General features: G+C 54.2%; 1 protein-coding gene across 1 annotated transcript in view; it reads right to left on the reverse strand.

Annotated features, from left to right (window-relative positions):
• FAM171A1 (family with sequence similarity 171 member A1) overlaps positions 1–17,596 on the reverse strand; it is a 65,737-nt gene that overhangs the window by 22,547 nt on the left and 25,594 nt on the right. The window contains exons 2-3 of the mRNA XM_056114522.1: positions 2,408–2,635; positions 672–764 (exon numbers count right to left, since the gene is read on the reverse strand). Of these exons, the coding sequence (XP_055970497.1) occupies positions 672–764; positions 2,408–2,635 (321 nt within the window). The remainder of the gene's footprint in view (positions 1–671; positions 765–2,407; positions 2,636–17,596) is intronic.

The following is a 17,596-nucleotide window of genomic DNA, read 5'->3' on the forward strand; positions in this document are numbered from 1 at the left end:
GAAATGTCAACTGACGGTGGTCAACGTCCAGCCCCGTGACCCACTCTCTGACCTGTGTCGGTGACCTCACCACAATGGGCCACTCTGTTCCCACCCCCGCTGGGGAGTGCCCTCCTCCCCAGGCATGTACCCGCGCCCCGGCCCCCACCTCTGGATCAAACGCTTCCCACAGGGCTTCTGGACTCTCTCCCCAGGGGATGCCCCAGCTGCCCCCTTCACCTCCAGCCAGGACCCTCATCCCAGCTCCTCATCTGCTAGACCACCTGCCTCAGGGTGCCCAGCGAACACTGCAGGGTCACCCCACCTTCTCCCTCGCTCAGCGTCTTCATTTCCCCTATAGCCCGCTGGGCTTGCACCCCCTGCTGCTCCCCGCCCCCCCCCCCCCCCCCCCCCGGGCAGGTAGGACACGGCAGTCTTGGAGCCCAGCCCTTCTCCCCTCTCCTTTCCCAGTGTCACACAGGTTACCTCTGCCCGGGGGCCAGGGCTGCCCCCACCCTGACCACCTTTCACCCTCCAGTAACTCAGGGAGTGTGGAGGCATGGGGGTCTGCCATGGCCCGGGGCCGGAGTCGGGGGCAGCTCCAGGCTTTCGGGCTGGACTCCCGCCAGCCAGGTCCTTCCTCTGGAGGCCTGGAGAGATGGTCAGTGCCCCACCCTCCAGCCCCCACCTACCTTGGAAGCCTGAGACGATCTGGACAACGTCTTCATAGACCATGAGGGTGGCGGGCCGCTCAGGCAGCAGGCCGAGGCTCAGCGATGAGAACACTATGGGCAGAGAGGGCATCAGGGAGCCTGCACTGGACCCAGAGAGACCCATGGGTGCATCCTTTGGGTGCCGCAGAGATGGAGACCCTGGGGTCTCCACGCTGGGCCTGAAGCAGAGCTCAGAAAGCCCTCATCCCCCCACATGACAGAGTGACCCCACATGACAGAGTGACCCCGTATGACAGAGTGACCCCACATGACAGTGACCTCGTATGACAGAGTGACCCCTATGACCAGAGTGACCCCTATGACCAGAGTGACCCCGCATGACAGAGTGACCCTATGAGCAGAGCAGCAGTGGCTCCCTCTGTGTGCGCGGTGCAGAGAGAAGGGCGGAGTTTGCCCCTCCCCACCCGTGGTGCGTGCTCCATGAGACTAGCGTGCAGAGGGGCCTACCTGTTACCCCCATGACCTCGCGATGCATCTCGGAGAGCCTGTGGGTAGGCACGTCCCCCTCTGTGTGCCCTGGGGACACTACACTGCCCACTCCATGGGGACACAGGCTCCCAGCTCTGGGCCTCACCCCAAGCATCTCTTCACTTGGGCATCATCTGTACCCTTAAAGCAGCCTTTGGAACTGAGCCACAAAGCACGGAAGGGGACTTAGAGCCCCGAATGCCAGTCAGGGGACAGCCTGGGCGTTGGGCCAAAGCAGAGGGTAGTTTGCGGCACTGTGATGACTTCCACGGGGAGCCTTGGAACTGAGTCGTTTGTTCTGGGGACACGCCCAGTGGTGCTCAGGCATATCCCGGGTTCTGTGCTCTGGGGTCACTCCTGGCAGTGCTTGGGGGACAGTATGAGTATACATATTTGAGTATGCCGGGATTGGACCTGGGATGGTGCATTCAAGGCAAGTACTCGAACCCCTGTGTTGTCTCTCTGGCCCTGAAGCTTGCAACTTCTAATTACGTGAGTGTGTGACTGTGTGTGAGTTGTTTGTGTGCATGTGTGGGTATATGACTCTCTGTGAGTGTGTAGGAGTCTGTGCATGTGTGTGGTGCCTGCATGTATGAGTGCGTGCATGTGTGTTTGTGAGAGAGTATCTGAGTGTGTTTTGAATATGTATATGAGTGTGTATTTGAGCATATGACTGTGAGAGTGTGTATTTTGAGTATGTGTGTTTGTATACATGAGTGTGTGTATTTGAGTGTGTGACTATGTGAGTTTGTGTGTATTTGAGTATGTGTGTGTTTGAGTGTGTAATTGAGTGTGAGAGTGGGTATCTGTGTATGCATGTGTGAGTGTATGCATGTGTGTATGAGTGTATATGTGTGTATATGTGAATGTAAGTAATGTTTGACTGTGTGTGTACTTGAGTGTGTGAATGCGAGTGTCTGCGTGTGAATGTGTGTGTGTATATTTCAGAGTGTGTGTCTGTATGTATGTGTGTGTGTCTGTGTGTAAGTGTGTGTATATTTTGAGTGCGTGAGTATGTCTGTGTGCCTTTGTGAGTGTATCTGTGTGTGAGTATGTATATTTGAGTGTGTCTGTGTGAGTGTGTATATTTGAGTGTGTCTGTATGTGAGTGTGTGCATGCGAGTGTGTTTGCCACACGAGTGCCTCACTGGGCTTCCCTGCCCACTCTTCTTCCCGGGGCTCCCGGGTGGTCAGTGGTGTCCTTGGCTGCTCCTGCCCCGCCTTACCGGGCAAGCGCACGGGCTTCCATGGGGCCGAGTTGGGGACGTAGGCGTGCTTCGAGGCGGTGACCATTAGTGGAGTGCCCAGCCTGTACTGGAACTTGATGAAGGCGACGCCATCTGTCCCTGAGGTGCCCGAGGCGACGGGCACCTGGTTGTTGAACACCTCGATGAGGGCCTCCGGAATGGGCTGGTGGGTGCTGGCGTCGCTGACGTGGACCTTCAGGGTGACGGCTGCAGGGGAGCAAGTGAGTCAGTGAGCTGTGCGGGGGTGCAGGGCGGGGAAGGGAGGAAACCCCCATGGACCTGCGAGCCTAGAACATGCCCCTGGCGACCACTGGACCAGGTGGGGTTTCCTTCAAACAGCCCTGTCTTGCACTGCCTTCCCCGCCGACAGTCAGGGGAAATGCACCCCCTCTGGGCCCCGGCAGCCAATAATGAGCCCTGGGTCTTTCCGACCAGCAGGAGGGCCGCACGATGGCCCCTCAAGCGGCCCACAAGCCTGTAAGTGAGCAGGCGGGGGCCCCAGTGCTGAGAAGCCATCAGGCCAGTGGGCAGAGCGCTCTCCGTGCATGTGGTGTGACTGACTCTGGCATCCTACACGGGCCTCGAGAACTACTAGGAGGAAGCCCTGCACACCCTGAGTGTGGCCACAAACAAAATCCAAACAAAAAAGCCAGACCAGAAGGGAATTCCCCAGCGCTCTGAGGGGAGGAATGCGTGGGTGTGAAGATGAAAATCCTACAAAGTCAGGGCCAGGGACGTGGCTTAGTGGTGGGGCACATGTGCAACCCTGCCCGGCCAGGGTCCGTCGGAGAGATGACAGACACGGCTCCTTCATAGTGAGGGAGGCACCCCCCCCCCCCCACTTCCTGAAGCCCCCACAGTCACGCCCACGAACATCTTCATCGCCAGGTAAGCTCATCTACCGGCCTTGTTCCAGAAACTCATGAATGAGCCTGCCAAGAGACGAACTAGCTGCTGAAATGTCTCAGACGCTCCCAGCTGAGGCCTCTGGGGTGACTTCAGGAGGGCGCAGGCAACTCCCACCCTACCAAGGCCCCGGCAGCAGCCCCCACACCCCAAAGTCACTCTGGCCAGACTCCATGGCCTCGGAGCTGAGTCTTACAAACTGCCCGGTGAAATATTCTGGATTTTCTCGAGTGTGCGATTGCAAACATCTCCAAACTCTCCAACACTCACATGCCAGGAGGGGCAGATCGGATGGAATGGAACAGAAGCCAAGCAGTCTCGACTAGCCAAAGCAGTCACACAGAAGGCTTCACTTGCAGCAACAGCTTAGCAAACCCTCAGACAGGGCCTTAATGTCCCCATGGTGAGATGCAACAACTTCCAAATTTCCTTCGACGAAAATATATTTTTGATCCATTAACCAGTTAGTGATAACAAGCAATATGAAATACATTACTGTGGGCCTGTTACAGGGGGCGTGCAAGGCCCTCTCCGCACACATGAAGGTACTGGCAGAGGGACAAAGCCACGCGGGTTCCGGGGCCGAGATCTCCAAGCCTACTCGGATTGGAGTCGAGCATCCTCCACCCAGATCCTCCAAATTCCAGTAGGCGGGGGTCACACCCACCACCTGGCCCCCTGGCGCCGTGTAATCCCATCAACGGCCAAGACTAAGAGACTATAAAATCCAGCTCCCGGAACCGCGGGTCAGGACATCTTTTTATGACATCTTATTATCTCATTCCTACTTTGGACAAACTTGCAGGCTATCGAATGTAGCCTGCCCTCAGGGCAGAGTCTGGCAAACTCCCCGTGGCATACCCAATATGCCAAATACCAGTAACAATGATGGGTCTCATTCTCCTAAAGAACCTTGAATATAATCTCAGGGCTAGGATGAAAGAGACGTTACTGGGGCCTGCTCGAGGCAATCGACGAATAACAGGATGATGAATGAATGAATGAATGTTACAGGGGGCAGGCTTGGGGGAAACGGGGACAATGGTGGAGGGAAGGTGACAGTGGTGGTGGGACTGGGGTTGGAGTGCTGAATGCCTGGCACAGTCAATCATGAGCAACTTTGTAAATCATGGTGTTTAAATAAGGTGGTGGAAAAAATTTTTTAAAAAGCCGTATATTGGGAGTCAACTATTAATGCTGGCTCTGTGCTTGCTCTGTATCTCACCCGCACGGCAAAGCCTGGCAAGCTCCCTGTGACGTATTCAAGATGCCAAAAACAGTATCAACAAGTCTCACAATTTGTTGTGAGACATTACTGGTGCCCACTCGAGCAATTCGAAGAACAATGGGAGGAGAGTGCTACAGTGCTACAGTGCTGTGCTTGCTCAGGGGTCGTTCCTGCGGGTTGAGAGGACCACGGGGTGTGAGAGATCGATCTGGGGTCGGCTGCATGCAAGGCAAGGGCCGCAGGAATATGTGATCCCTGTAAAGCAACCCCGATCAGAAACTGCTCCCAGGGGCTGCTGTTCTGTAGGAGTTATAAGATTTTCGCAAGGACAGCGTCCCCTTAAGAGATTCTGGAAGGCTCGGGGAACTGTGAAGCTAATGAGTGCTATTCAGCACATCTATAAAATTAACAGGCACACCTTCGCCAAGCTTTAAGCACCCGCTGGAAGGGGCGAGTGGAACGGTTGCCAGGGAAACTGCTGGCGGGAAGATTCTGTGTGTACACATGGGTGGGCGCGCCTGTGGGAAGACTTGCAGACCTCCCTGCACGTGTGTTTTAAATGGTTCTTTTTTTTTTTCTAGGTGAGGTCAGAGCAAACCTAAATGCCATTTATTCTGAATAAAGCAGGCCTTGGCGGATGATTCTTGAGATGCCCCTTCTCCCTCCAGTAAGAGCTGGTTAGGATGTGCAAAGTGGGAGCATGCAGGGAGGAAAGGGCTCGCTCCTGGCCTGCTGAGGAAAGCGAGGGCCAGAAGTATGAGCACCTCCAGGGTGGCAGCAGAAGGACCAAGGTCCTCACCACAGTAGCGGCTCCCTGGGTACAAAGTGGCAAGATATACACGCACTTCTCTTCCAACAAATGGGAACATTCGAGAAAGGACAGTGAACCGATCAGAGATGTTTCCTGCTGTGGCGGTAGACGTCTGGACATCTCAGGGCACCCAAGGGTCGAGGATGGGGGGTCTGTGTCCAGGCAGGACAGAACCCATGCTTCCTAGTCAGAGGGTCTGGCCTTCGGGATCCTCCAGGAAACAGAGGTGCCCCATGTCTCAGGAGCACTGTCGGGGTGTGAGTGGAGAGCGACGTGTGGTCATGCCAGGCCGTTCCTTCCTGCCTCCCTGCCTGGGTGCCAGGAACCTGACCAGGTGAAGCAGCTCTGGAAGGTGCCATCGTCACCCCGGGCACCCCCTTTGGGGAAACAGGTGACACAGGAAGAGGGCACCAGGCACTGGACTCCACATCGCCCCTCACGTCCTCGCTCGGGTCTGGGAAATGGCAGCTTTCCGGCCGACAGCCTCATGATAGCTGGCCTTCCAAAGGCGTTTCCGTTCCAAAGATGCTCCTGAGAAGCCCCATATGCCCGAGCCTCTTCCCGATGCTAGTGGCTGCCCCCAGCCTTTCCCCGTCTTTGAGAAAGAAGGAGTGCATGGAGAAGAGAAAGAAGAGGCACATGGAGAAGAGCACTGGGTAACGTCAAGGCACGTGCCTGGTGGGGCCTCATCTCTCTGACACCAGGGGGCGCTCTTCCCAGACAGTGCTTGCACCCCAACCTTATCCATGCGCCCCAGTGGGGGTCTGTTGGGCTGGGGGAACCAACCAAGCAGGAGGAGATCTGTGTGCCTAGGGGAGGGGCCAGGGCGCCCCCACAGGTCCTGATCCCTGGCTGTGGCCATGACCTGACCCTGACCCCTGGTCATGACCTCTGATCTCTGGCCAGAAGGTCTTTGTCTTCCCCACTGGGTCGTTCATGCTTTCCCGCCCTTTGTCTCAGGGATGACCCCACCTGACCTTTTCTCTTGGAAGCTCCGGCCCCTCCCGCCCCTCATGCCAGCCTGCTCCCACCCACCAGCCACCAGGCTCTGGTTTAAAGGGGCCATTGTCTAGAATGTTCCACAAGAACGGGGCGGGGGGAAGGAAATCTGAGGGTTGCTGGGTTCAGGCTTTAGATGTGGTCTTGCTGCGGGCAAGCTCGGATGTGGTCAGGCTCCATGGGGATCACTTTCACTTTTAAACCTCCAGGGGAGGAAAACCATATCTAGGTCAGTGACTGGTGGGCAGAAGGGAAATTATACTTGTGACCCGTGGCTTCGTGGCTATTCATGCGACATTTAAGAACATACGGGTGCTTGGTGAAATGCCATTCCTATACGTCATATGAACCTTTATTCTACGCGTTTATATGTGCGGTACATTTATGACATGAAAAATGATGGTGCACTTGATAGGGAACATATGTAAAATGACATAGATGTACTTTTAAAAATGTATCCTGTGTGAGGGAGACAGCACCACAAGCCTGATCACTGCTCTCGGTAATCAAAACCTCATCAGGATCCAATACACACCCGCAGTCGCGCATTCCAGCGTGATGGGGTTTTCTAAGAAACTTAACGCTTTTCACAGCCTTTGCTAATTCCCCTGCTTCATCTGCAGAGAGAGAGAGTGGACTGTTGTGAGCAACAGTGCCGAATGGAGTGATTTTCCTTTTCTGAGCATGAACAGTAATGCATGGTTGTTTTCCCCATGGTTTAAGTCGACAGAATAACAGAATTCTTAGTTTGTGCCAAACAGATGAACAGTTCACTTCCATCTTTTTTTTTTTTTTTTTTTGCTTTTTGGGCCACACCCGGCGATGCACAGGAGTTACTCCTGGTCCATGCACTCAGGAATTACTCATGTGCGGTGCTCGGGGGACCATATGGGATGCTGGGAATCGAACCTAGGTTGGTTGCGTGCAAGGCAAATGCCCTACCCTCTGTGCTATTGCTCCAGCCCCTCACGTCCATCTTTTAGAGCTCGCATATAGGAATCTATGCCAACAGAGGGACTGATTAATCAAACGAAGGGACCTGCTGAAAACACGAGCACCACACTCCTTGCCCACTGACTCCAGAAGGGCACTCCAGAACATTCCCTTTGCCAAGATACAGCAGTGAAGCCGGGGAGCGGACACTTTCTCTCGGAAACAGAGGCTGTGTTGAGTGCTTCTTTCCAAAGCATCACTAGGCGTCACCTGGTAAAGGAGCCGTGGGTTTAGATTCTACACAGAGCCATTAACTGGGTCACGCCCGGAACACGCACGTCACTACAGCAATATGGGAACATGCTACTCAGTGACGGGAGTCAGGAATCCACGGGAAGGAGGGAAAGCACAGGGAGAGAGGAAGGTGCTCAGAGCACTGAGCAGGGATGCTGGGAAGTTCACGCTGAGTCAGGCACGTGCCCAGCCGAGTTGCGGTTGCCAACCCAGAGATGGAACAGGAACAGGACACACAGGCCCCGCGGATGGAGGCACCGGGCACATGGCTTCTGTGCAGATATACCCTTCTGCCAGAGAAAACCCTGTCTTCATACACAAAAGCACCTTTCTCTGAATCTCCTCGTCACTGTGTATGTGAGTTCAAGGGTTTGGGTGGGGCTGCCAGAGGAGAAATATTTCTGGGTCTTCTTTGAAAAAGTCCCTTTGGAATCTCACAGCATGCACAGAAAGGGTCCACTTAAGGCCTGCTGACTGCCTCGGTGGACTGAGATGACTCTGTGTGGATGATGAGATCTCTTGATGATCCAATTTAGGGCGGAGATGCACAAGGATGACCACCCCCCAAAAAAAGAATATCACAAGTGAGGACCAGGCAGAGTATGACAGCCTACAGAGAGCACTCCAGAGAGAGTACCAACCTATAGGGAGCACTCCAGAGAGAGTATCAGCCTACAGGAAGCTCTCCAGAAAGAGTACCAGCTTATAGAGAGCATTCCACACAGAGCACCAGCCTATAAAGAGCACTCCAGAGAGAGCACCAACCTACAAAGAGCACTCCAGAAAGAGTACCAGCTTACAAAGAGCATTCCACACAGAGCACCAGCTTACAGAGAACACTCCACACAGAGTACCATCCTACAGCAAGCACTCCAGAGAGAGTACCAGCTTACAAAGAGCACTCCACACAGAGCATCAGCTACAGAGAGGACTCCAGAGAGAGCACCAACCTATAGGGAGCACTCCAGAAAGAGTACCAGCTACAGAGAGCACGCCACACAGGACACCAGAAATCACTGTCAGCATCTCATTCTGCCCTTATCTGTGAGGTTTTATCTGCTGCCCCCAGAACGCAATCTGGCAAACATCCCTCATGGAGAACATGTCTGTCAGATCAGGGCGTTTAGAACATGGCTCTGGCATGCCACATCCTGCAGGACTGAGCCTCCAGATCCTTCCTGGGTGGGGGCCACAGCACCCCGCAGTGCAGAGGCAGGGTTGGTCTTGTACTTCCTGCCTCAATGCACCCCCCCCCCCATGAGCAGAAGGGGCCCCACCCACACACTCTCCTCCCAGCAATACTTGAACCTGTTTTTGCAGGAAGCTGTGACTCAGCACAAATCCTGCCACTTCCCACTCATTTGCCTGGTGTCGGGGGCGCCATGGCCACTGCCATATGGGGGCTCAACTCGTGACCTGAATGGCACCCACTGGGGGGAGGGTTCAAAAAGGCTTGAGCTAAAGTGCCGGAAGTGGCCTTGTGGGGTTTGCAGGTCGCTGTTAGATCGGTAGGGTTTGAGGAAGACCCTCGTCCCATCAAACAATAATGTCCATTGCCACACTGTGTGACTAGATGTCCTCCTAGGATGGGGTCTTTCCTGCTCAGTCACCCCGCCACTCACTAGAGCTTGTTCTGGACCACGGTGGCGGGAGGAGGGGGAGATGGAAACTCCTCACCTGCAGAAAGGTGTCTGCATTTCTGGCCACCGCTGAGCTGCCCACAGTTGTGTATTCATCTTCCCACGCCCACGGCTGCTCTGGCGACCCACCCAAGCCCACCCATGACACCCCACAGTTGTGCACTGCAGTGCCAGGGCTTACTGAGAAAGGGTCCATGTCTTAACTCACCAGAAAGCAAAACTGTCATCTCAGCTGGGCGGTGAATCAGGGCTGGAGGAAGATGCAGTCTCAGAAAGACAAACATCTGCTAACATTTAGGGTTGGGTTTGGTTTTGGGGTCACACCCAGCATTGCTCAGAAATCACTCCCGGGGGGTGGGGCTGGGGGGACCATATGGTAGCCAGCGATCAATCCTGGTGGGCTGCATGCAAGGCAAGTGCCTTGCCGCTGTCTTGTTACTCTGGCCCTGACATTTCCTTAAAAATGAAAGTCTGAGAAGATGTGAAACAATTTAGATACGTTATCAATGGGGGTGGGGAAAAGTGACTGAAGATACATTCAGTTCCAAGTGAATTTCAATCCAGAAAGACAGAACAGGAAAGAACACAAAGAACCTAACATCAAACACTTTCGCTTTGGGAAGCATTTCCCATCCCTCTGCTGACACTTGAACACTGTAACGTTTGCACTTTCTGCTTAAAAACATGGTGAAAAGGGGTGGGGTGGGGGTGATGGGAGGGAACTTGGGGACACTGGTGCTGGGGAATGTGCACTGGGGGAGGGAGGGGGCTTGGAACACTGTATGACTGAAACCCAATCATGAACAGCTTTGTAATGGTCTATCTCGCAGTGATTCAATTAAAAGAAAATGGTGAAAAGCTGCTAATACTCCAATACAGAAAATGTTGTGATGAAATATTTCCGCTTGATGATGGGATGGACCCTTGATTTGGAGGAAAGAACAGTACAAACAGCACGATTCCCATTTACACTGGTATCTCCAGTGGCAGGAGGGCTGGGGGGTTGGTGTTGTCACGCAACAGGAATCTTCTGGTTTTTGGGAGCTGGGCCTGGTCTGCAGACCGGACGTGACAGCTACGTTCTCTCCCTTCCCTGGCTAGTTTCTAGTTTCTGCTGGGTTCAGGCATGAGCCTTGGGTGGGTGAGGGGGGGGAAGGCGGCTTCCACTTCTTGCTTCTACACAGAAGTTCTGAAGGATGGAGCTTAGTGTCCAAGCTAAGCTGGGGGGAGTGTGTGAGCTGAGGGACAGAAGGTAGGGAGCACCGGACCAGGACAGCCCCTCTGTGCACCAAAGGCAGGAGATACGCCCCCTGTACCCTATCCCCATCCCCTACCCCTTATGGTGTGGAAAGAGGGAGCCAGTATTTGATGCAACTTGCTTGGGGTCTACCAGTGGGCTCGGGGTGACAGGCAGTGAGCTTGGGCTTCTTGCAGGAAACCACCAAATCCTTCTTGGGGGGATGCTATCCCCCAACACACTCCCTTGGATCCTGAGTGGCAGGAATTTGTGGCTACAAATTCCCTCTTCGGGGGCTCTGTTTCTGGGGGGCCTTTGTGTGCCGCTGCCCTTTTCCTTAGCTACAGGTTGCTTTATTTTTCATCCCATGCCACCTAACTGGGCTGGATCTTCTAAGTGTCCTTGAAGACAATGGGGATGGAGCAGAGCCCTGGATGGCTGTGGGCACATGCAGCTCAGGCTGCCTCTGGCATTGCCAAGGGTCCCAGAAGAACCGACATCCTGATTTTTGACAGTCGTGAGAAGAAACTCCAGAAGTGTTTTGGAGGTTCCCCAAGAACTGAAAGGCGTTGAAAGGCATGGAAGGGAGAAAAGAACGAGAACCACATCGTCAGCCATGGGGCAGATGTGCCCACCCCACTCCCGGCTAGAGGAGACCCACCCTAAGAGTCACACTCTCATGCAGCAGTCCTAGACACCACATGATCTACTGAGCACTGCTGGGTGTGGCCCCAAATGAATCAATGGACGGGGGTCCCAGCACAATGGGGACTCATAGGGGAATCCTGGTGGGCGAGGGCAGCAGGCAGATGCCAGCCGTCTGGGTCAGCACATAGCCCGGGTAGCATCAGCATGGTTGGGTGCCACCAAAGTGCCCATTGCTTCATGCACAGCAAGAAGAAATACCCAGAATTCTGAGTCTGGGAAAGACTTTGGCACAAAGTAGAGGAGGGGGGGATCCTCAGAATGACAAGTCAACCCCAGAAATCTGGAAACACCCGGCCAGGACGCCTGCCTGTTGCTCTCTTAATTCAAGACACAAGAACTGTAAGTAGGGGCCAGAGCAACAGAACAGCGGGTAGGGCGTTTGCGTTGCGTGTGGCCGCGCTGGATTTGATCCCCAGCAGTCCATCTGCTCCCCCGAGAACTGCCAGGAATAATTTCAGAGTGCAGAGTCAGGGGTAATCCTTGAACATTGCTAGGTGTGGCCCAAAAAGCCAAAAAACAAACAACCCCCCCCCCCAAAACCAACCAACCAACCAAACAAACAAACAAAAAAACCCAAACAAACCCTGTAAGTATAAATACTTAAATTTCTGGGGCAGGGGGTGGTGGTGGCAGATCCTTGGCATGGGGAGACCTTGGCGGGATCCTGAGAGCCACATCGCTCCCTGAGCAGTGTCAGGTGTTTGCCACCACAAGATTTTTTTTTTTTTAAATAACTTTTTATATTGGAAAGGCTAGTCGTACCCAAATCAAGCCAGGCTACGAAGTGCCTGTATTGAAGCTAAGCAGGGAAGGTATGGAAAAATACAGGAAATTCAGCCTCACTTGACTTCATCTAAACCGAGGGACCTCGCCATGGTATTGTTAAGTTTAGGGGCCTGGGATGGGACCTGCCTGTGGGAGTTTCACCCAAGTCCTCCTTCACTGCTCTCTCCGCCCGGAGGTGGACTCCCCTCCCCCGCCAGACCATCCCACAAGAGCGTGAGGGCTGACGTCTCTGCTGACTCCAGCCAAGTCCACGACACTGAAAGGGCTGGGGGCTCCTTCCACCTTCCAGAATTCTGTGGAAAACCCCAGAACTCCCCAGAATACCTCCACACAGAGGATGGTGCTTCTGAGTCTGAGGGCGCCCCTGGGAAAGGAGTCGAGAATGTGGGGGGTGCTCCTTGGCACGTGGTTGATGAACCCCAAATAAGCCGGCTAACGGGGCCACCCCGTGGGTCAGCTCAGGCCACCGAGGAGCAGAAACACAGCCGTGTGGTGTGTGGGGACAACCACAGAGACAGCCGCAGCCCAGCCCAGTGGCCACCAACCAGGCACATTTTCTTGGGGACAGGAGGAGGATGGCTTCCCCCCCCCTCACTTAGAGGAGCACTTGTTTTCATGTTCCAAATGCTGATTTACAAATTTTCTAAGAGTTTCATTCAAGTAAAAACTTTGGGGGGGGGCAGATATTACAGCACCAAAAAAAAAAAAAAATAAAAAGCCAAATCACATACACTGTTATGCGTCCATACAGCCAGACCAGACTCCCGAGGGAAGAATCAAATCCATACAGAAAAACAGCATAACCGACTCTGCTCCAGAGACACCTCCAAAGAGATCAACAAGCCACAAACATTTCTTAGATACTCAGTCTCGGCTAAGACCTCCAGGGTGATCTTGGGAGTTGGGTGGGCCAAGTTCCCACCCTCCAAAGCCCTGGCAGCTGGACTCACACTAACAGCTGCCACCAGGCCTCCGGCTGGACAGCCCAGTTGTTCTGGATATTCTGGAGCCCACGGCCATATTTGTGGCCACCCATTTCCAAATTTTGTTACACTGACATCCCAGCACACCAGATTCGATGGGAATAGAACGTAGAGGCCAACTGACCCAGACTAACAAAATCATTTACACAGAAGGCTCAATTTGCAACAAGAGCTTAGTAAACCCTCAGACAAAAACATAAAGTCCCCATGGTGAGGTACAATTATTTTCACAGATTTTCTTTACTGGAGCATTTTTTTAAAAATTATTATTCCATTAGGTTTTTAGTGGTAATAAGCACTGTCCTCCGGTTGTTCATTGATTTTCTCGAGTGTCCCAGTAACACTTCCATTGTGAGACTTGTTGTTACTGTGTTTGGCATATCGAATACGTCACCGGTAGCTTGCCAGGCTTTGAATGATTGTGAGCCTGCTACAGGGGCAGGCTTTATGGGTGGTTGGGAAAATGGAGACAATGGTGGAGGGAAGGCAACGGTGGTGGTGGGATTGGGGTTGGAATATTGAATGTAACAGATCAGCGTTACAACTCTAAAGAAAAAGGTGTTTAAATAAAGTGCGGGGGGGGGAGTAAGAAAAATATGTGATGTCTCAACATCAAAATTAGGGCTGGAGAGATAGTGAAGGAGGGCAAAGTTAAGGCACTTGCCTTGTATGCACCCAACCAGGCCAGGGTTCAGTCCCCAGCACTGCACAGGGTTCCCTGAGAACTGCCAGGAGTGAGTCCTGAATGCAGAACTGGGAGTAAGTCCTGGACACAGAGTTGGGAGTAAGCCCAGAGCACAAAGCCAGGAGTAAGCCCTGAACAGAGCTGGTAGTGAGCCCTGAGCACAGAGACAGGAGTAAGCCCTGAGCACAGAGTCAGGAGTAAATTCTGAGCAGAGTTTGGAGTAAGCCTTGTGCACAGAGCCAGGAGTGATTCCTGAGCACAGAGCCAGAAGTAAGTCCTGAACCCAGAGCTGGGAGAAAGCCCTGTACAGAGCTAGTAATGAGCCCTGAGCACAGAACCAGGAGTAAGGCTCTGACCACAGAGCCAGGAGTAAGCTCTGAGCAGTCAGATGTGGCTCAAAAAACGAAAGACTCAAAAAGATTTGTGCCTCATGTTGACATGGAGACAGTATTTAAGATCAACACAAGCTCATGTCTAGAAACTCAGAAACTCCACCCCTTTATGAGGAATGAGAAATTTCTAAAGAAACTTCTATTTCTTTAGACTAGAAATTGGTGGTGTTTTGAGCTGTGCAGTTTTGCAAAGACTATAAAGTCACTCTGACTGGGGTGGGGGGCACACTCAGCAGTGCTCAGGGCCTACTCCTGGCTTAGTGGAGGGGCTCCCCGAGGGCAGTGTTGGGGGTCCAACCCCAGCCTCAGGCTAGCAGAGCAAGTGGAAACCCACAGCGCCAATCTCTGTCTTACATTATTTATCACAGAGTCGAGAAACAAATGGTGTAAACACAGTCACTGCCAGCCACAGAACTCATGAGCCACAGACCATGGTGCAAACTTTCGCAGAAGAGGAAATTCTATGGGGTTTGAGATCCTTCCCTCGGCGCCTGGTGTTGTGTCCCAGGGGTAACCTGGGGCCTGCAACCGCCAGGGGTTACTGGAACTTTTACAGCCTTCGTCAAGATTAGAAAGCGGCAGCAAAGTACTTCCGGGGGTTAAAAGCAGCCTTCTGAAGCGGTTCTGATGGGATGAATCATGCTTTGCTTTCCTTGACAGCTGTTCAGTAACTGAGTACAGCTGGGGTGCGGCTGCTGCCAACGGCAACCTCGATTTGGTTTGCTCCCAGGTCCTCTTTTCCAGGACGCTTTCCAAGGCGCAGCCTGGTCACTCTTCACTGCAGGGCACCGACGGGCTAGTCTGAACGCTTCGTCCTCCCGCTGCACCCTCGTTAGGAAGCTAGATTTTAGCTGAAGGCTCTGCCATGTGCCGACCTGGACGGGGACAAGCCCAGGGCCACGACCCTGATGTGACCTCCCTGGGGACCCAGTTCTCACAGAAGAACCACGAAGAACCTTGGTGGTGGACATGCTCAGGTGGCCCCTTGTGGAAACCGCCGGCCGGGAAACAATTTGCTGTTTTGATGAGTAGGGAGGGCGTGTGCTGTGTTGGGGTGCTTGTCTGCTGCTGGGGTGCTCCCTGCACGCTCGGCTTGTGGTGTCTGTGCTCCCAGGGGTCAGACTCCTTCAGTCGTGCTCAGACACCTTCCGGGGCACTGCCTGCCTCTCTGTACCTCTAGCACAGAGCTGGGCTGGCCCAGGCTGACACAGTTTTAGTGGTGGTGCTGGCATGCATGGGGCCGTGCCCCCTGGTGCTGGGGGCCAGTGCGGGGTACACACGGATGTGCAAACTCACAGCCTCACCCCTGCAGGGGCAGGCAGGGGTGGGTGGAGGCGGGGGCGGGGGAGCATGTCTCCACAGGGCCACCCCCTAGGCTTCCCCAAATGACCAGTCCTAATTTGCAATGAAAAAGACATCTGTCCTTAGGAGGCCAAGCAGCCAAGCGGGTTGCAGCCAAGCGGGTTGAACTCAGCGGGCCCAGCCTGTAATCAGAACTTTACTGGGGCTGCAGAGAATTAGGTGGAGGAGGGATAATGACAGGCTTCTGCTGCTCCAGGGCCTCAGGCTCCCAGGGCCCCTGGCAGAGGTTCTCTGTGACCTGAGCAGGGAGCGAAGCCGCCTGGGAAAGAGAACCTGTCCCCTGGGGTCCAGCGTGTTCCAACAGGACAGGCCAAGGCCCAGAGCCAGCTACCTGCCTGCCAACTGCTGAAAATGCGGTGGTGGGCCAAGATGAGGGGTAGAGCTTGTGTCCGTGCGGATGAAGCCCTGGGTTTGGTTCCTGGCACCAACCAAACGGGACAAAGCCACAAATGCCTTAAAAACAGAGTGACCAAGTGCTTAGGGAGCCCAAACCCTTTTCGAGGGTGGGCACCAGAGGCCAGGCTGTCCTGTCTGGGCTCTCCCGCTCACAGCCCTGGAATCTAGGGTAGGAAGGCAGGTGGCTGAGGAGTGGGTCAAGGCCAGCCTTCGTCTCCTCCACCCCAAACACAAGGGCCAGGCCACAAGGGCGTGAGCATCTAGGCATCAAGCTCCACATCTGGGCATCTCTGCTGCATTTGCATGGGTGCAGGGAGGGGAGCGGGGACTCCCTCTGCAGTGCCCGCACCGGGCCCAACCTGTCTTCCGAGCTCCAAAGGACGTTTCCCTTTGCCCACAGTGGGCTTGGCTTCGTGTCTATCAAACCACGTTCAGGTGGGTGGGAGATACCGGTGATCCCTGCCGACGCTGAGGTGCCAAGTGGAGAGCCAGGGCCTGGGGCAGTGGAGGCCGGTCAGGGTGCGGGTGAGCTGGGTGAGTCCATCAGAGAAGCTGCTTGTTTGTGAACTAAGCCCACCCTGGACTCCTGCCGTAAGCCACATCACCGGGATTTAAGATGCTCTGAGGGCAGATTTCAGGCACCACCCTCTCCGGATGCTCAGGATTAGGACACGCGTGAGGAAACGTTTAGTGAAAGAATCAGCTAATCACCCTCTAATTTATCTGTTGGGCAAGTTTAGAGTCCTCTATTGTATGTTCTATAAATAACTCGCGGGAGTCAACGGACTCGATAATCTCCACCGCCTCCCAGCCAGCCCGCTGCTCTGTGGCTGCTCCTGTGGCAGGAGTCCCGGCCAGGAGTCAATCATCCGTCTCCCAGGCTGCTCTGGGCAGAGCGGGCATCTCTGCTCTTCTGCCCTGGACCAGCTGTGGTGTGGGCAGGGGGACACTTCCACCTCCAAATGGGGGCATGGGTGATGTGTGTGTGTTTCCACCTCTAGTAGCATGGGGTGTGTGTGTGTCCCCACATTTAAATGGTGGCACGAGTGTGTGTGTATGCATGTGTGTGTTGTTTTCACTACTAAATGTTTCATGTGTATGTGTGTGTGTGTGATTCCACCTCTAATGGCACGAGTGCATGTTTGTGTGTATATGTGATTCTACCTCTACTGGTACAGCTATGTGTGTGTGTGTGTGTGTGTGTGTGTGTGTATGTGTATGTGTGTGATTCCACCTCGACTGGCACAGCTGTGTGTGTATGTGTGTGATTCCACCTCTAGTGGCCCGATGCACGTATGTATGTGTTTCCACCACCGGTGGTGCCAACGTGCACAGGACGGTTCACCGCATCTCACTTGCCTCCAGTACCGATCCTAAATCAATGTGAACGTAAACGTGAACGTCCCTCTGGAAGCACCTTTGCTGGGGCCCGGGATGGCTCCCTGACATGGGCAGGTGTGGGATAGGAGGTCCCTGGGCTCCATTCCTGGCCTTTGTGACCCTGGGGCCCCAGCAAGCCGGTGTGACCTCGGGGCAGGTGCAGCACCACAACTCCATGATGCCACATCGGGGCCCACTGGGACTGTGAGTTTTGTGTTTGGGGGAGGTTTCGGGCACACCCAGAGGTGCTGGAGGCTCCCAGGGCTGTGGGGGGCACACGGCAAGCCCTTCCCCCTGCAATCGCTCTCTGGCCCATGACCCCAGTCTTAAGGAGTGGCTTCACTGAGGGTCAGAACTTTCCAGTCTCCTTTTAATGAGGAACACAGTTCTAACCAGAGTGGAAAACATCCTTGCACCTTGAGACCCCC

The sequence above is a fragment of the Sorex fumeus genome, unplaced genomic scaffold, assembly GCF_029834395.1.
Source record: "Sorex fumeus unplaced genomic scaffold, SorFum_2.1 ptg000026l, whole genome shotgun sequence".
Taxonomy (NCBI): Eukaryota; Metazoa; Chordata; class Mammalia; order Eulipotyphla; family Soricidae; genus Sorex; species Sorex fumeus.